Below are 19995 nucleotides of genomic sequence, written 5' to 3' on the forward strand. Positions count from 1 at the left end.
CAGATAAAGATTCAATGAATAACATGAGCCAAATATTTGATACTATTAATACAACTTCCCAAATACATAGAGAAAGATTAAAACATCAAAACCCACATATACTTCAGAAGACCACTCTTTTAGATTATATCCATTTATTTACAGTATAGAAAAGAATCACGAACCACGTAAAGCTTTTGATAAACAAAGCGAACATTTTACTGAATAAAATATGAGATCATTAGGAAATAAGAGCCCCTTTGAAACTAGATTATAATATATTATTTATTACTCGACTTTCATTGCTCGCAACCGTCAATGTCCAATAAATGGAATACATAGAAATCCAGCAATGTATCTTAAATCGTACGACAAATTCGTTTCGCCTTAGGCACAATGTATTAATGATATATTTGGTCTACAGTTGGGTATATCCGTTGTTCCTTGGTGAGGTCCGTCGTCGGGGGTAGGTGGTGGCTTGGCGTCAGAACACGTCGTCACTGGGGTCATCGTCTAGTTCGCAGAGGAGCTTGCTGCTGTAATTCAAAATGATACAAGATTAATCTATGCGTCGAAAACTGGAGAAGTGTAACATTTGTGGTCAATGGACGAGTTAGAGCTTTTTATAAGGTAGGTATCTTAAAATCTAAGTTCTTCCTTACTTAGAAATAGATTATGTTCTAAGATTTAATTATTGTTTATTTTTCATTAGAATAACAATTCAATCGGTAGACTTTAACTATGTTCTCATATCAATATTTCAAGAAAAAACTGCCAGAAAATATTGAGAAATGTGATATTTTCTGTAGTCCTATAAATAGAAATGATTGAACTAATTGAATACATTAAAAGCATAGTATTCTACAATGGCATTCAATAAAAGTAATCAATTTCTAGCCATTTCAAAGCTGATGTTACGTAAAAAGCTATTTAATGATGCATATCATAATACACTAAGCTACGTTATGAAGTGAATAAATTACCTCCCCCGCAGCCCCCATTCGATTTGAACACTAATGTACAAACAGCTAACTTCTATATCATGTGGACGATATAAATACAAAAAATAAAATAAGATTTATGGCCATAATTACTATGAGCACAAATAAATCCGCTCAATACAAAACATAAACGTACTTGCAAATAATAAATAGTTGCTAAACATCTATAGCTGAAACTATGAAGGTTCTTCCTTGAACTGGTATTTGTTTATCCTGTAATACCACATCAATCTGATAAGAAACTTCTAGAACTACGCTATAAACATCGTTAACATAAAATCATTCAATTCATCTATAACGTCTAATAAGAAAGAATGCTATATAATCTACTTACTCTTCTTTGCTTGCAAACGATTCAGCGTGCACTCGGCGATTACAGGCCCTGTCACAACAGTGGCAATGCCAGTAGGCGAGGACACTTAAACTGAACACAAATACTGTCGTCGGCAGAACCAAAGCCAATATCAACCCTCGTATTGTCGTCTCCCAGGAATACCTCGCCACAACTAACTCAGGTCGCGTCATACTATAAAAGCAAGGGAAAATCTTCGGTGACCTTGATCCCGCATATTCACTGGCAAATACTGAGCAATTCACTTTCGGAGGATAGCCGCAGCCTTCAGGATTGATCAAGAACTTTAAATTAGTTTCATCCCACTCGATTGGTAACGTTTCATTTCCAAAGAATGGTCTTCTAGCTAGGTTCACTCGAATTTTGTGACATTTTGTGTGCGTTGTGGTGCAACCCTCTCTGCACGATGCCCAGGTACAATTTGTTAACGTTTCTGCATAAATATGGCTTGACACACTACATATTCCGGCTTCTGGTGCAAACTCGGCAAGAATCGTCTGAATCGCTGGCTCAACCACAAAGGGGATAAGGAAGAGAAACGCAAATACGGCGAGTATAGCTGACGTGCCAAGACAAAGGGAAGTGTAGAATTTGAATCGCTCGAAGAAATGTGCAAGTAGCTGCTCCCTTGTCGGCTCTAGAGGTGTGAAATCTTGGCTCCCTTGTTCGGCTGTAGCTCCCATGGGAAGTGTTGATCTCTCGGAGGTGGCAGGCGACAGGGTCGCCCGGGATCTACTTAAAGTCGACATGAGGAGAGCTTTTGTTTAGCAGCGCAGTAAGCAATTAATCGTCTCTTAGTGAACTAGCCGGGCCCTCGCAGAGGAGGGGAACGCCTGAAACAGAGAAATAGGAAAAGTTAATCATTTTTCCAATCAATCTATCTATGGATTTGGTTTTTTGTGTTAAATAGTTACATGGGAAAATTATAATTATAACATGACCAGTATGTCCATAAAAATGACGTCATATCAATCCGTATTGATCACATTATTCAAACTTATTAGCATTACATAACATATCAGACCTTTGTATTACGCAAAAATGTGATGTCGAAGTTAAACGAAAGCTATCGTGCTTATTACAAGACTGAAACAAGCTGACTGAATTATTTTTATGCCGTCACACAGTGATGCCAAGGACACATAAATCGTTAATATTTAATAGGAGCTCTAACGACATAAAATAATGGTTTGCACGAGATTATTAAAGCGATTGTGTTATATTTGTGGGTCTTAGTTGTAATTAATTTTTAATGTTTGAATATGCACACGAATAAATGTAATGTTTAAATAAAACAATAGCTCACGTGACTGATCTCAGAGGGGAGAAACAGGATCGTTCGGATGCATTTGCATCTCGGCTTGTCCAGCACCGCAAACTTTGAAACGCATTTTAGCATCATCACCAACTTCCACCGTCCTTTGACACAACATTAGGGTTATACAAGAAACAACAACCAAAACTGTAGGCAACAACAATGCCACAATGAACTGCCGATAAGTCGCCTCTAAATCGAACCTCGCGACAACTGTTTCTGGATTATTCTCTGTGTGGAAGCATGGGAATCTAGCCTTAGCATTGTGGTCAGTGCCATCTCGTCCATATGTCTTGAGGAAATCCTTGCATTCATCAGCAAGAGTATTCACGCATCCTTCTAAATTAATCATTAGTTTGCTATCGTTGGCTAATGTCAGATCGACTTCAGGTGGTGCGATCACACGATTCGGCGTTGCTTTAATAGTATACAAATATTGTAAGTGAGTAAAGTTGGTCAAATCTGATATTTCTGTGCGAGGAAGTAAAGCAGCATTTATGCAATCAACGGCTACAACGCCAGAACTTCCATTGTGCACTGCATGACATGACAACATTATGACTTCTTCCCCTGAATCCGTCCAGACTATTTCACCACCGTCTTCTTTAGCAAGCTTCGTACAGCGTGCTAAGAAAACTCGATCACCACTTAATACTATAACGTTTTTGTTTCGAGTCGGGATGTCAACGCATCGTCGATCACAATTGTATGGGGTTCTTATTTTTCTACAAGTGCCTCTGTTACAATAATATAATCCTTGCACGTCGATACAAGTGATCTTTCCTCTTCTACCTGAACATTTTAACGGTGGATCTGTATCCCGGAACGCACATTCAAACGCGTCAGTTATGTTTATACACTTTCCTTCAGTACAATTGAATGTACCAGTTAAATTTTTACATTCGTCTCGTATACAGTGATACTTCTTTGCGTTTTCTTGATCGATACCGTAGCACGTTTTGTTTGCAGCGCTGCCACATTCAGACAAAAGCAAGGACGATCCGTTTTTCCTTACGTTTACGTAAATTTGTATGCACGCTCCTGATGTTTTGCTCAAGCACCACTCGCCACAAGATCCCCAGTCACAGTTTTCTTTATTGACAGCTCTTGTTGTGGTACACATGATGGGTGTTGGGTCGATTCCGGAAGATATGGCTCTAGTATAGGGCATGTATATAGCTACAGTAAGGTAGACAATGGCCACGCAGCTTAGCACCGCTGTCATTTGGCAGACGCAGATGGTCCCGCATATCTTTTGATCCTGCGGGGGTATGATGAGGTCTTCGACGGGTGTAGGTTTCGTCTTCGGCATGGTGGAGACTTGCTGGCTCTCGCGACCGGCGGCCACTGACGTGAGCGAGGCTGACAGCGCTTGCGCGGTGGCCCGATCGATTCAGCGCAGTGCAGACCAACCCTAGTGCGCTATTTTTTAATTGATGTCAATGCTCGCAATTCTGTCTTCAATTATGATATAGTGCTATTAACGCCATGTCGCTTAATTACTTTCTTTTGTTTTAATTGTTGCATTTATATGAGTTTTTAATGTTAGAACAAATGTTTAAGTAGATACGTTGATTACTGTTGTTTTTTAAAGAGCTATTGTTCTAAAATATAATGTTTTAATGTATTCTGTACATTAAAGGTAGTATTCGTATGAATTGAATGTTATGTTTTATTATAACAATTTTAAGAAACTGCCCTACCTACTTTTGTATTATCATCATTCAAAGTAAATAAAAAAACAATATTTTATTTTAATGTTATATAACAATAAATATTCATTCTACACATCTTATAATTGAATATTTGAGACATTAATTTGTTTCTAAACAGAAAATAAAACAGAACAGGCGTAGCAAAAACAATTAAAATACATACTCTACATTCATTTATAACAAGGAGATTAACACTGACTGATTAAATCTTATACGTACACACTAAATATATTATTTATAGAGATTATGAACACTATAAAAAACACATAAATTAATTAAAGCTTCCTATTCACTTTATACTTCTTTAAAGAACTCCACATTAACCGGCGCGTTCCTGTATTACATTTTCAACTAGACCCACTTTATTTCTTTACTTAAAACACAACACTAAGTGCTGATTAACACACACAAACGTCTCTCTTACCAATTTAAAACGATTACGGAAATATCAAATGAAACACGACTCTGCAAAACATGATACACTCACCAATGAAAATCCCAGAATATGGCATGAAAACACAGTTTTATACGACGAATAATTGCTTCGATCATCCGATTTATATGTGCATCAATGCAAGTATTTAATAATTTCATTTAGTGGGAATATTACCGTGTTTTGCTATCGTGCGTTGTGAAGTTGGCTGCGAGCTACTGCGCAACGGAACGCGCATATGCCAGGAATTTTTTGAATGTCAAACTTGATCAGCTAACTTCATGATGCTAAATAAAGTAATAGCTTCATTTGATTAGGAATAAATTATTGGTTTAATCAACTTTCACTTGAGTCATTGTTTATGTTGGGCTTATCTTTTTACTTGTAGAAAATTGAAAACATGATGTTTGGACTAAATATTCTACTCGTATGATTTCCAGTATGAAGTGTTGCTCTTCTATGAAAAAAATATTCGCATGTACTTAAAGATGCCTCTATCAAATTTTTATAAGATACTAGAGGTCCGCCCCGACTTCGCCCGTGGTATATATTTCGCAATAAAAGTTAGCCTATGTCCTTTCTCGGGTATCAAAATATCTCCATACCAAATTTCATGCAAATTGGTTCAGTAGTTTAGGCGTGATTGAGTAACAGACAGACAGACAGAGTTACTTTCGCATTTATAATATTAGTATGGATTTACGACGGATCACTGTTTAAAGTAATATTAAACACTATAAACTAAATATTAGTTCTTTTACAGCATCTGTAGGCCAGATAGAGACATAAAGTAGCAACAATTTTTCCATACTTCTTAAGATATCTAAAATAATCTCCTGTTAACTACCTATTTAAGTGCATCAAGTTAATAATTTATATACCCGTTCGAAACTTAGTAAATTATAAAATTGGGAATTTTCCTTTGTAGATTTTCCTATGTAATGTACTATTATTACATTTTCCTAAAACTGTTTTTTTAACAGTAGAGTCATTAAGTAGAGCAGATATTTATTGTTGTTACTTCATTTAGAAATTGAAATTGAAATTTACAGATGAAGTATTCGCTTTCTCGCAAGCATTTTCCATAACATAGCTTATCATTCAGGCTTCATCTGCTTTGAGTTGGGATTTAAGCAAATATAACTCATATGAATCTCTAAATAAAGTAGATTTTTATACATCTAACGCTCTTAATTCAGACATACGAAAAAATTTTATGTTGATGATTTTTAATTGTTAATAATTAATAGATTATAATGTACTTAGTGTTAATAAGGTGTCGTTGTTCTGATATATACGAAACCTCTTACCACATTTTGACATCTTTATTATTTTATTTTAAATTTATTATTGTTGTATTTAAACCGTGAGAAAAAAGAAAAGCATCTGCAGAAGGTTATATCACGTGATAGAACCTTCACTTTAGAAATGGGACACAAAGTTCTGTAAGAACTTTTGTGAAGATATCTATAGGGGAAGGAACTATGATTGAAATAATTATTTAATAAGCTGGATCGGGGAAATGTAGAGTCATTTGCATTAATATAACTGCAGTGAAAGAAAAATAATAATGACATTAATTTTGAAAAATTGGTTGCGAAGCACTTTAGAATAGACCATTGTTCTGTATAGCTTTAAATTATATAAATTATAGCACATTTTTTTTTGTTATTTAAATAATAACAACGAAATAAATTTGAAATTAGTGAACTTAGATTATTTCAATACATTCTTTAGGTCATTGCCACTTTACACTTTTGAACACATTGAAAACATTTTCAAAATTCAATCAAACTTTGTGCTAACATATTTAAAACTATCAATTACTTCCCTCATTAATAATAATTATAATAAATACAATAATAATAACAAACACTTACAATAGAACTTCCATATCGAAACTTATAAACTCACATTGTTAGTATGTACCAAACTGGATATTTTGACACGACTATATGTTTATTTCTCGTCTCGCTCCGTGGTACGCATGCGTCGTGTTCTGCCAAATACAGAATGTTTCTTACACTTGCAACGTTTTCATCGACCTTTGGGTAATGCAGCTGTACTTGTGAACCTAACCTGTGGAAATCTAGATTTTGGGCATTTTTAAAAAAATATACTTATAACTAGGTTTCCGCCCGCGGCTTCGCCCGCACAGTCAAAGAAAAACCCGCATAGTTCCCGTTCCCGTGGGATTTTCGGGATTGCGTCATTTTCCCGGGATAAAAAGTAGCCTATGTCCTTTCTCGGGTATCAAAATATATCCATACCAAATTTCATGAAAATTGGTTCAGTAGTTTAGGCGTGATTGAGTAATAGACAGACAGACAGAGTTACTTTCGCATTTATAATATTAGTATGGATTAAACTTAAAAAAAAGTATTTAAAAAAAGTATTTAATAGAAGATTATTAAAATAATAATTCTACATCTTCAATCTTGGTTAAATATTATTCTATATGTGCGATTCGTTAGAAAATATCCTTACCCGATCAAAAATTTAATGTAAAGTTTGTTGCCAAAACTTACATTTTCATTACACTTTCACTGAAATGTGATCTTTGTTTCATAGCTCACAGATTATAGATAATCTAAAGCCTAATAAACTATATCTATAGGTATTAAATATATAATGATCTTGTTTATATTTTATTTATACAATTTACTATTTCAGAAAAAAATATTAACTGTAAATTCGTAAAATCATTCTTGAGAAAAAAGTTTGATGGGGTATAAAGAATTAAAGAAATTTTATAACAATTAAAAAACTGTATTACAAAAAAACACCTTTATTTAATGTCCAAAACTTCGTACCTAACTATTTTCTCAGTAAAGCATTTAATTTTGATATTGTGCATTATGATAACTTTACGCACAATATCAATAGGAAGATGATTTTTGGCTAGCTTTTAAAAATGCTTTTGAATGAAAATCCGTCGTCATTCCTCTCTATGAGCAGCTCTAGACTGAGTTCTAGAAAAACTAGCTTCTTTTTTATACTAGTATTTATCTAGATACAAACACAACTAGATAAACCCAGTTTTTAAGTGCGGAAATGATAAATGGAGTAATTTTAACAATTGCAACGATTAGGCCATCAGCAATCGGCCTCGCCTCAATAAGAAAACAAGCAAATATCGAATTAACTCCTACACTAAATGTTTGAATTGTTTAATTTGTTATTAGGTTGTTTTTCTTTGTATCTTTGTTCCCAATGCAGGGATACAGGCCTCTATGGGTTAGGGTATATTCCACCTCGCTGAACAAATTTGGGGAAGGCAGGTTGCAGTCAGAATGTTGTAGTTTAGATTTTTGCAGCAGCAGTTGTGATGAAGATATTGAATTAAGAAAAATTGTTGATAGAAGAAGAGATCATGGAATAGGATATATTATAATTTATAATAGACTTATTTTCATTTTGGTCTATCTGTATGATAAGGTTTTATTTACTTTAAATTGACTTTAAGATCTCCAAGATTAGCTATGCTTTTGAAGCTATAACTTTTTCGTACTTTCACAACGAATGCAATTCATAACAATCCTTCAATCTTTTCTATGGATGAGAATAACTATTGAATTTATTGCAATTATTTATAGCATTTTCAATTAAATCAATGAAAATAACAATTTCGGCAAATGTCAGGCGGGTCAACGTACATTAATAAATCAAGTACGATGAGATGTTATATTGTTAAATTGATTACGCCAATTTATCACTTGAGTCGTTGCTGTGCACTACATTATGTGATCTAATGTACGCACTATTTGCAACCGACTTCAAAAAAGGAGGTTCTCAATTTGTCTTTGATGTTTACCTCAGAAATGTTGACTGGGTGAACGGATTTTGATTATTTCAATTTTGATTAGTTTTGCGATGCGTCGCCGCGCCAGAACGTGCGCCTGTACAGGTTTCATATTAAAATTTGGTACATATACTATACCTACTCTGAATGTACATAGATTATTATTTTAATACAAAGGTTATTAATTAATACAAGTAAAACCGTGGGAAACAACAAGAAAACCTGAGTAATGTACAATGAATCAAAGTACTAATTTCAAAAAACTAAAGGCGATATTTTCTCAAAAGATAATATACTCAAAATAACAGATTTTTATTTAATGTAAATAAGAAATTATGTAGAAGATAAAAACATCAATTACATGTTCATGTATTAAAACTCAAAGAAAATCAATAGATTAATTAACGTGACCAAATGTTAATACAGTAATTACTGTGATTATTGTAATTTGTAATCAACATTTGGTCACGTTAATTACGGTAATTCGTTTTCATTGACACATTTATTATACAGAAAACACCGTAATAAATACAATATCTGAAAATGAAGTATTGGACTATATTTGGAAGAATGCGAAAAAGCGAAAAATGTATTATGAAATAATTTTATATAATGTACGTATATATGAATATAATGTTTATGTTTGAAAATACAAAGTAAACATATATTATCAGGTCATTGTCAGGGCTTTTGGGGTTCCGTAGGTTAAATCAAAATATTCAAAAGTATCAAAAAAAGTGAAGTCCCATGTCCCCTAGTGGGGTAAGGGATAGATGCATTTTACATCTGTTTCACTGATCGATTTTCTTTAGGGACAAGTAGGTAATCAGCCTTCTGTGTCCTACCAGATCAAGACATTTTTTCCACCGGGAATCGAACCCAGGACCCCTCGGTGCTACGCTCACGCGTCAACCACTGTACCAATAATGCCATAGGTAAAACATAAATAAGATAGCTAAATTAGATACAGACATTAAGTGGATTTTGTTTGTATTGAAACAAATTGCATTTACAAAATAATTAATTTATATTCATGTGTTCTTTTTAAGTTTTAAAATACACTGGGCTATTTGTTCTACCAAAGGTACATTCAAATATTCGTTGTCTCAAAATAAACCGTTCTCAGAAACACGTAGTGTGTTTGTGTCCAAAAAGAATAATACAAGATAGGCGCAGATCTTTCCAGAGTGACCTACGCAGGACGCAGGCGCATTAGGAGTGCACAACCTTTGCCAAATATTGTGTTATATTAACCTTTTTAAATATTTATAGAACAAAAAGTTAATGCTGCATTCCCTTCAGTAGATAACATTTTCTGAAGTGATCGTTTAATATATTAATTAGTATGAAAAAAATTGAATTGATATTTAAAACTGTGATCTATCGAAGTTAAGTAGGAACTGAGAATTATTTATAACATAAATCTTCCATATTAAATTATATACTTTTTGTATCATTACTTACTATACCCATAAAATGTTTTAATTAACAATACTATATCTAAAGTGTGACGGATAAAAAATTGTTTTATCATTCGAAAGCTACATTCTGAGTTACATAATCGTTACTTTATTTCATTTTTGTGAAACTCAAACATTTATTAATTCAATTAGAGTTCTTCTAGAAGCACTTTTGAATTGCCACTACATATTTATAACACTTATCACCGATTCGGAAATCAGTATCTCTTGTTTTGCGGCTAGTGAAGCATCTTTAACCTAAATTGTTAAAAACATAACAACAACATGAAATGAGGCATAGAAAAGGTTACCGACCCCTGTAGGACAAATCGCTAACTGATTAAACCGAGATTAACATCACAGGGCGGGTATATAAGACCCGGCCAGGCTGCTGGTGTAGTATTGTGTTGAACATAATGAAGACTCTGTTTGTATTGGCTGTGTGCGTTTTGGCCGTTCAGGTAATTTTTTTATTTATTTATTTTTTACTTTGCATCAAAATTAACTCAGGATAATAACTCAGGATAATTAACCTCAGGATAATATAATGTATAGGCCTTTATTTATTTTTTCAATTCAATTTTTTTTTATTTATTATGTTAATGATAATTCTGGTTACACACGTAAATATTTTGTAGAGCAGGAAATATTATGTGTCTAATAGATTCTGATAGTGATGTCTCAATGTTTTTTTTGATGCAGACCTTGTAATTTATAATAATTATCGAACCGGTAAATATGTATGTATTTTTTTTTGTTTAAATATTTTTTTTGCTAACTCTATCGTTTTAAAATAGAACTTCGTACATAATAAATTAAAAATGCCTTCAAAACTTTAAATAAATGCTTTTTGGTTGGTGCTATTACATAAACATTGCAAATATACTTGATACTTAATTTTTTATCAATTTAACTTTAATAAAAATAAAAATTTCCATAAATATTTAGATTAAATAACACATTTAAATTTGGAATTTATACTGCACTTTGGGAATTTTCTAGAATTTTTGACATTTATGAAGATCACATAAAAGTGCATGGAAATTTTTGTATCCCAACATTTTTTTTTGGCTTAATAAAACTTTATAACCTGAATAATTTGTTTACTTAGAAAAGATATTTACGTTACGTACCCATAAAACTAGTTATTTTTTGTTCATGTTTGTTTATAAATGCATATGATATTGACACAAAGCCACTCGACCCGTCCTTCATGGCAACAACCGCTTTTTTGAATTAAAATACAAAGTTTATATTATCAGGTCATTGTCAAGGCTTTTAGGGATCCGTAGGTTTAGTAAAAATATTCAAAAGAACAAAAACATTTTGTCAAAGTATTCAACGTTATTTTTTGCGTTTTTTTTTTTTGCAGAGCAGACGTTTTTTAGTGTAAATTGAATTTTAATGCCATACATTGATTTCATAAAAACACCTTGGTGTGTGGGTTAAACAAGGTTTTTTTTTATTATAATATATCAATGGTGCTCTACAAAAAACACATAGAAGTGGACGCAATGATTATGGAACCATTGTTTAATTTTAAACTAATCCCATATATCCATACTAATATTATAAATGCGAAAGTAACTCTGTCTGTCTGTCTGTTACTCAATCACGCCTTAACTGTTGAACCAATTTGCATGAAATTTGGTATTGAGATTTTTAGATACCCGAGAAAGGACATGGGCTACTTTTTCCCGGGTAATAGGATAGGTTTTATCCTGGAATTCCCACGGGAACGGGAACTATGCGGGTTTTTCTTTGACTGCGCGGGCGAAGCTGCGGGTGGAAAGCTAGTTTCTTTTAAATCGATGTAATGTCAAAAAAAATTAATTATAATGTTTTACACCAATACAAGGAGAGTAGTACTAAATTAAGGTTATATTGTTTGTATATAAACGAACACGCTTGACCGATTACCCAAAAAAAGTCATAAAAATTCTATATAAGGAAGATTAACTTGCCAAATGTGTCAGACCCGAATCAGTCGTGACAATGAAAGTATTAGCTATCTTTTTTGTGTGTTTGGTCGCTGTTCAGGTAAGGGTCCAAATATTGAAACTTATTTAAAGAGCATTTATAAAAGGACAGGATGGATTTTATTTCTAAACTAATAAGAAAACCAAAACAAAATAATTTATAAACCGAATTATATTTCAACAGGCCCTAACAGATGAGCAGAAGGAGAGGCTTAAGAAGCACAAGTCAGAGTGCTTGGCCGAGTCCAAGGCTGACGAGCAGATGGTCAACAAGCTGAAAACTGGTGACTTCAAGGTTCGTACATCTTACATATTTTAAAGGATGTTCAAATATTCAAGAAAACTAGATGTTATATAAACATTATTTTGAATTTGAGTTTGGATAGTTAGGGCAAATAAGCGAAGGTCCAATTTTTGGGCAGAATAGTTCTTCTACATTATTTGAAACATTTTCTGAGAAGCGTATGAACAAGATAAATATAAAGAACTAATAAATGATTCTAGTTAATGCTTAAGCATTTGATTATATCAACGTTACCGCTATAAAGAAATAAGAAATAATTGTAAATCCTTCCCAAACTTGCAATTAGCCTATAAAATATTACATTTTACTATTGTTTTATAATATTATATAACTTGCACAAAATAATATTTAAATACTTATACAAGACTCTACATTTTATTCTTGCTTTAAAATATTATGTACCTTGCACAAAATAATGTTTCAATATCTATACCAGACTGAAAGCGAGCCTCTGAAGAAGTATGTCCTGTGCATGTTGATGAAATCCGAGCTGATGACCAAGGACGGGAAATTCAAGAAGGATGTCGCTCTTGCTAAGGTCCCTAACGCAGGTAATTTATTTTGATTTATATAACTAACTAGCGGTCCGCCCCGGCTTCGCCCGTGGTACATAATTACGTTTTCTCTACATAAGAACCATCCTCGTACTTCAAGGAATATAATAAAAAAAGAATTATCGAAATCGGTTCAGCCATTCTCGAGTTATGCGCTTACCAACACATTTTGCGATTCATTTTTATATATAAGAAGATATTAAATATACCTTAGATTATTTTCTTATTATGGTCTTTAGAAGAACAATAATTAACGCAAAATATAAGTTTTGATATAGGTACTTATTTGATTTTTTCCTATAGAAAATTATCTAGAGCTCTGCAGATCTATACTCAAGTTATATTGGATTAAGTTGAATAAAGCAACCATAGACGTTGAAATAAAAATAAAATCCCGAAATGCCCCCGAATCTAGAGCCCTTTACTCAGTTATGTTCAATTGACATATTATCTTGTAGGTTGTCAAACTCATTACTTTTTATTCCATATGCATATAACATTACAATTACATATTTTAGCCGACAAAGCCGCAGTAGAGAAGCTGATCGACGCCTGCCTGGCCAACAAGGGAACCACACCACAACAGACCGCATGGAACTACGCGAAATGCTACCACGAGAAGGATGCCAAACACTCCATCTTCCAATAACCACTATACCTTGACCCCCAAGAACATGAATAGCTAGACCATCAATGGTTCTAGTTACATCGGACAATTAACCACCCTCACTTGGCCACTAAGAAGATAAAAGCCAGGTCATCTACGGTTTTAGTTACATTGGACAATTTAACACCAACTTTGTGACACCATTATTCATCAAATCAAGTGCCGATACGAATTTACTGTCCGGTCATAATAAATTTTAATTTACATTTTTTTCGTTTTATTTCATGTGTGTATTCACGGTTCTAAAATATTTACAATAAGAACTTAGTTTTAAAGTTCACAATATAAATACGCAACTGCATCTGTAGCGATTGAACCATCAAGATTATTTAGGAATCCTCAAAGATCGAATCAATTCTACTTTATGAGAGGTTTTCAATTCGTAGGTAAAAAGACAAACATACCATCTATTTGTTCGATTGCCTATGAAGCCAAAAAATATTCAATCTTTTGATCAAAAGAAAGAAAAATAACAATTTTTAATTAAACAATATAGACCGGGAGATACTGACACAAAATTTCGAGTCATTTGTAACAGGATGGCGGTTCTACAGGGGTCTTAGTACGCAATGACAAAAAGAAAAATGATGGTGTGAACGCTGGTACCGGTGGGTTAGTCGCGTGGGCGTTAGTCGAACTCGTCGGAAAAATAGCGAAAGTCAAACGATTTGTAACACAAAAATTTTAGAATTTACCGATAGCCCATAAAAAAGAAGTAGGCGGTAGTGTCATGCCATACTTTTCCGGTATGACTTACAGCCCGCCATACCGACGCGAATGTGTTGATTTAAAAAAAACAATTATTCAACCATTTGTACCAAGCTAACTTTTGCATAGGTAACCATCGTCGTGCAGCCATTTACGAAAATCGCCATGCCATACTTTTCGGACGATTCCAAATGGTCGCCATACCGCCGAAAATCTGCAAAAATTTTTTATTTCGCCTATCTTTTTGTACCAGTATTGCATTTGGCTTTTTGGAGAGTATTTGATAAAATGTGACCATTATTATATTTGCCATACTTCTAGTAGGGGGAAAAAGTGCTGTCATACTTGAAAAATAAATTTATTATTAATTTATATAAGTGAAGATTTCCAACACCTAGATCTTTGAAATTTTGTATTTATATTCGTTGATCCTCAAACTTACAGGAAAAATAAGTGCCATACTGTTACAAATCGTTTGACTTTCGCTATTTTCCGATGAGTACGACTAACGCCCACGTGACTAAGCCGCCGGTACCAGCGTTCACACCATCATTTTTCTTTTTGTCATTGCGTACTAAGACCCCTGTAGAACCGCCATCCCGTTACAAATGACTCGAAATTTTGTGTCAGTATCTCCCGGTCTAATACATTTTAGTTGCCAACGCGAACGAGACAACTTGCATTAATGGACTTATTCCTCATACATCATTTCTTTTAAATATATACCACAATTAGAATACAGATAATAATTATAGTCTGTCTTACCTTACTTGATAACAACGAAGAGTATCTTAGCTATACAAATACACAAAGGTTACGTGAATAATAGTAGGTATGTATAATAAATTTTCAGATAAATAAGATAATCCCCAATGGTGGCCGATGGCCAAACCTGTGTCGTTATTTAACTTAAAGTCGCAATCATTTAGAATCTGTCATCCTCAACTTGATATTAATAGAAGCGAGAGTAGCATTCAATTTTGTATTACATAACTTGATTCTTATTCGTCGTATTTTAGCGTATCCATACTAATATTATAAATGCGAAAGTAACTCTGTCTGTCTGTCTGTTACTCAATCACGCCTTAACTACTGAACCAATTTGCATGAAATTTGTTATAGAGATATTTTGATACCCGAGAAAGGACATAGGATAGGTTTTATCCCGGAAATCCTACGGGAACGGGTTTTTCTTTGAAAACGCGGGCGAAGCCGCGGGCGGAAAGCTAGTATTATATAAGTTAAAGTGCAGAAAGAATGCTGAAATAAACAGAAAGAGTAAAGTCATATTAAAGACTAGCTGTGCTCCGCGGTTTTACCCACAGTAGGTACTCCGATCCTGTTAGTCTTAGCGAGATGATATACCTATTATAGCCTAAGCCTTCCTCGATAAATGGGCTATCGCCTATCTAACACCGAAAGATTTTTTCAAATCGGACCAGTAGTACCCGAGATTAGCGCGTTCAAACAAACAAACAAACTATTCAGCTTTATAATATTAGTATACATAACTAAAATCCCACTGTGTTCCTTCGAGCCGCTTTAATGATGGGGCCGCGGGTATTGGTTAATAGAATTCTTCCGCGACCTCAATACTCAGTCCTATCAAAATAACATAATGAGGTCAAAATATGACCGACATAAGAAGTCCATCACGTATTATAAACCCTCATTTCTACGAACATAACACGCAATTAATTTCGCCATTATAATTATTAATATCCATATTATATTTTGCTTTGAAATCTCTATTATAAATTGAACTAGGTCAGAATGGTAATAAAAACATGCCATTGTTATGCAAGCTAATGAATCAGATTTGTTTTAAATAGTTCTATTACTTCTAATATTGAAAAATTCCTTAGTGTTTGAACTATAAATAAATGCTTGTATTCAAACTTTTCTCCTAGAGGCAATTAATCTTTTATTTTGTAACGATTTTTTTAAACCAAAACCTAAATAACAAAATAATGTGTGGTTTGTAGGCAAAATTTAAGAAGAGAGCGTACTCCTCCCTCAAAGGCCGGCAACGGAACCACAATACTCCAGAGTCTGTTTGTTCATGGGCGGCGCCAATCATCACTTTCTGTCCGGTGACGCGAAAGCTCGTTTGCCAGCTTATATAAAAAAAATACTACTTTTAAACGGTACGAAATGAGAGCCTCTTTCATTTATAAATTGTTTTTCCATAAGAACTTTGTTGAATCTACCTGAAAATTATATATTGTTCACTTTATTTTCCATTATTTTCTCGTCAGTTGAACACTCAGGTTGCCTGGTGGAGATTGCAGCTTAGCAATAAGGCCGCCTCTTGTACAAACTATGCCTTTCTTTTGTATTAATGTTGTTTTTGTCATAATTTAGTTTGTACAATAAAGTGTTATGAATAAATAAATAATCACTTACTCTACCATGATTAAATTTAAAAGAGATTAATAAAACAATGTTTGAGAACCGCAGTTATCTATGACTGTCTAAGCCTAAATGTTTATATAAGTCCCTTATACAATTCTATGCATGTTTAATATAATATTTTAAATAGAGGTGATCAATGATCATTATTGTACGAGAATTCATGCAAAATGCAGTGCAAAGGATTTATTTTATTCGTAATTTTCAGTTTTATTATTTACGTGCAGGTTTGGTTTTTCAGATTTCTGTTATTTCTACTACATTGATAAAAAAGCACTACTTTATTGCACAGGAATTCAAAACTGCTAATTTTCATTATTGCTTACGAAACAGTAGATGCCTTTTTAGTTAAATAATATATTATATTCTATGTAGTTATGAAGAAAAAAAAAATATTATTAAACTACATTTTATGAGTAAACTAGCTTACCGCCCGCGACTTCGCCCCCTTTGTCTGAAACCTAATAAATTATATACAAAAACCTTCCTCTTAAATCACTCTATCTATTAAATTATACCGGCCGAATTGAAAAACTTCAGAATCCGTTGCGTATTTTTAAAGATTTAAGCATACAAAGGGACGGACAGAAAAAGGCGACTTTGTTTTATACTATGTAGTGATACTTTAACTCAATAAAATTGAAAACAATTTGCGCACCATAAAACGGCTATATTTTTTATCTTCAATAATAACACAAAGGTAGTTTAAATTCTTACTTTTGTTCTTTCAGGCGTTTTCATTCGACGACATTAAATTATTCGACGAAACGACATCCGCGCCTGTGACGCCCGACTCTTGCATCAAAAAACACAAAACAAAATCAGATTATATTGATGAGTGTGCTAGAGAAGCAAGGGTGGATAAAAAGTATATAAATAAGATGAAGACCGGGCATTGGTGGAATTTACCGGTAAATATTTTATTTAAATATAAAAAATATGTAATGACGATTCAAGTGCTTCTAGAAGATGTCTAATTGAATAAATAAATGTTTGATTTTGAGTTTATTAATTCTTTATTGCTTTTTAAGAATAATAATAATAGTAATATTCAAACAAATAACTATAATAATATATCTAAGCGATAAGACCGCTTAAAGCGCGTCACACACGGTGAAGATACTATAATATTTTATATTAAGATACTGTTATATTTTATATTACAGTATCTTAACGCATCCGGTATCAGCGTTCGGACCATCATTTTTCTTTTTGTCATTGCGTACTAAGACTCCTGTAGAACCGCCATCCTGTTACAAATGACCCACAAAATTTCGCGTGATTTGTAACAGGATGGCGGTTCTACAGGAGTCTTAGTACGCAATGACAAAAAGAAAAATGATGGTCCGAACGCTGATACCGGATGCGTTAAGATACTGTAATATAAAATATAACAGTATCTTAATATAAAATATTAAAGTATCTTCACCGTGTGTGACGCGCTTAATTCGCTCTAACTCGCTCTTAGATCTGAAAGGAGCTTAGATCAGCGATCTTTAGAAAAATGGTTTTGTACAAAAAATGAAATGAGTTCTAGTAGTTGTGTAGGTATACATTTATAAGTTACGTAGGTAGACACTAGGATTAGCCCTGGCTCCGGCCGGGTAGTCGTTTTTTCTTTTGTAGTTTATGAAACTGCTGCAATTATTCTTATCCAAGAGGTGAAAAATAACTTTAACTATCTAGGAACTGGAAAACATCTGAAATAGGTAGATAAATTAATAAAATCTTAGATATATATATTATTGCTTGTAATAAATAAAATAAATGAATGAAAAGAAAGTAATAAATACATTTCCGATGTTTTTAATGTCAACAAAATATTTATTTTTTCAGAAAATAACAACTTCTCTTAAGTACTGGGCATTCTGTTATCTGAAGAAATTGCAGATGATGAGTGAGGCTGGAGTGTTGCGGCAAGATGTGGTCCTCAGTAATATGAAGGATAAAGGTAAGTTATTATCATCATCATCATCATTAACAGCCTATGTTTGTCCACTGCTGGACATAGGCCTCAGTCATGGCACGCCATTGAGCCCGGTCATTCGCTCGTTGACGCCAGTTGTGCCCAGCAACCCTGCGGATGTCGTCACTCCACCTTGTAGCAGGGCGTCCTACGCTACGTTTGCCGAGCCGCGGTCTCCACTCTAGTACATGTGTGCCCCAGCGGTTGTCCGTTCTGCGGCACATACCTTTTTTTTTTTTTTTTTTTTTTTTTTTTTTATAGTGGGGAAATCTTCCAAAGATACCCGGGGAAGGAGCCGTGGGTTATGTCGGATTCTTACCGACTAAAACCCCACTGTGTTCCGTCGAGCCGCTTTAATGATGGGGCCGCGGGTATTTGTTAGAATTCTTCCGCGACCCCCTCGGCGGCAGCCCATCTCCAGGCCAGGCGCAAGCCAAGAACAGGAAAGGTGGTTTGCCTGCTCTTCCCTCCCGTTGGCGGCATGAGCGGAACACGTCTCTAGTCGCCTCACCGCACCGGACGATGGATTACATTCCCCGTTCCACCGCCCGGCTCTGCGGCACATACCTAAGTTATTATATTCTTTATAAAACTATTTTTCCACATGCTTTTTCTGCATGGAACGGAAAATGGCGATTTGAGCTTTCACATGTTTATTTTCATTTTTTATGTAAAATTTAAAATAAAACTATCAAATTATATAACAGTCTATTCTGAAATTCAAGTTTCATCATAATTGGTTTAGCAGTTTACACACAAAGACCAACTTACGCATCGTTGGTGACACACGTGATGTTACATTCATTGTAAATTTTGTGAGATAGAAGAAAATACTTATATACATCTACTAGTAATGTTTATAAATTTCTTTATTCAGTCCTTTTCATTCCGAGTCATTGCATATACAATTGTTCATTGTATATTTCAGAAAGAGACATAGCTTTGAAGATAATAGACAAATGTCTATTCAAAATGGCTCACCTCCCAATCGATACTGCGTGGCATTACCTGTACTGCTTCCATGTTAAAGATGAGAAGCTTAGCAGACGTATTCATGGTATCTAAAAACAATAATAAAAGTATTTTCATAAACAATAATTATTAAAATTATTGAAACTATTTTTTTAATTTTGATTAAGCGCCATCTAGGGGTTAATTACTGAACAATTTTTTATTTTTGTTTTAATACATAATCCCTAGATGGCGCTTAATCAAATTTCAAAATCTCCTATATTATCGTACATTAATAAAAGTATTCCCCTATTATTTATTTTATTGAAACCCTTATATACGCACCCGATCAGTTAATATGTAAATTTCATTAAAATTGGAGAATAGAAACATTGTT

The 19995-nt window shown here is 33.8% G+C and overlaps 4 protein-coding genes across 4 annotated transcripts; 2 read left to right on the plus strand and 2 right to left on the minus strand.

Annotated features, from left to right (window-relative positions):
- Positions 1-341: 341 nt before the first annotated feature.
- Positions 342-2081, minus strand: Teh2 (tipE homolog 2 phospholipid transfer protein). The gene is made up of 2 exons (XM_090113941.1): positions 1315-2081; positions 342-515 (listed from the first exon to the last, which is right to left on the minus strand). The coding sequence occupies exons 1-2, from the start codon at positions 2079-2081 to the stop codon at positions 464-466; spliced, it is 819 nt and encodes a 272-aa protein (XP_089970067.1). The 3' UTR covers positions 342-463.
- Positions 2082-2648: 567 nt separating this feature from the next.
- Teh3 (tipE homolog 3 phospholipid transfer protein) lies at positions 2649-4245 on the minus strand. Its single transcript, XM_090113940.1, has one exon. The coding sequence runs from the start codon at positions 3957-3959 to the stop codon at positions 2649-2651; it is 1311 nt and encodes a 436-aa protein (XP_089970066.1). The 5' UTR covers positions 3960-4245.
- A 6183-nt stretch (positions 4246-10428) lies between these two features.
- LOC149899807 (B2 protein-like) lies at positions 10429-13767 on the plus strand. Its single transcript, XM_090113516.1, has 4 exons — positions 10429-10518; positions 12221-12331; positions 12777-12891; positions 13413-13767. Exons 1-4 carry the CDS (start codon positions 10474-10476, stop codon positions 13541-13543), a joined length of 402 nt encoding a protein of 133 aa, XP_089969642.1. The 5' UTR covers positions 10429-10473; the 3' UTR covers positions 13544-13767.
- A 3084-nt stretch (positions 13768-16851) lies between these two features.
- Positions 16852-19712, plus strand: LOC149899808 (uncharacterized). Its single transcript, XM_090114053.1, has 4 exons — positions 16852-16878; positions 17413-17592; positions 18518-18632; positions 19576-19712. Exons 1-4 carry the CDS (start codon positions 16852-16854, stop codon positions 19710-19712), a joined length of 459 nt encoding a protein of 152 aa, XP_089970179.1.
- Positions 19713-19995: the final 283 nt, after the last annotated feature.

This window comes from Colias eurytheme, chromosome 20 (assembly GCF_061535395.1).
Source record: "Colias eurytheme isolate Ceu_HAF_F1 chromosome 20, ilColEury1 Martin Lab GWU primary, whole genome shotgun sequence".
Lineage (NCBI taxonomy): Eukaryota > Metazoa > Arthropoda > Insecta > Lepidoptera > Pieridae > Colias > Colias eurytheme.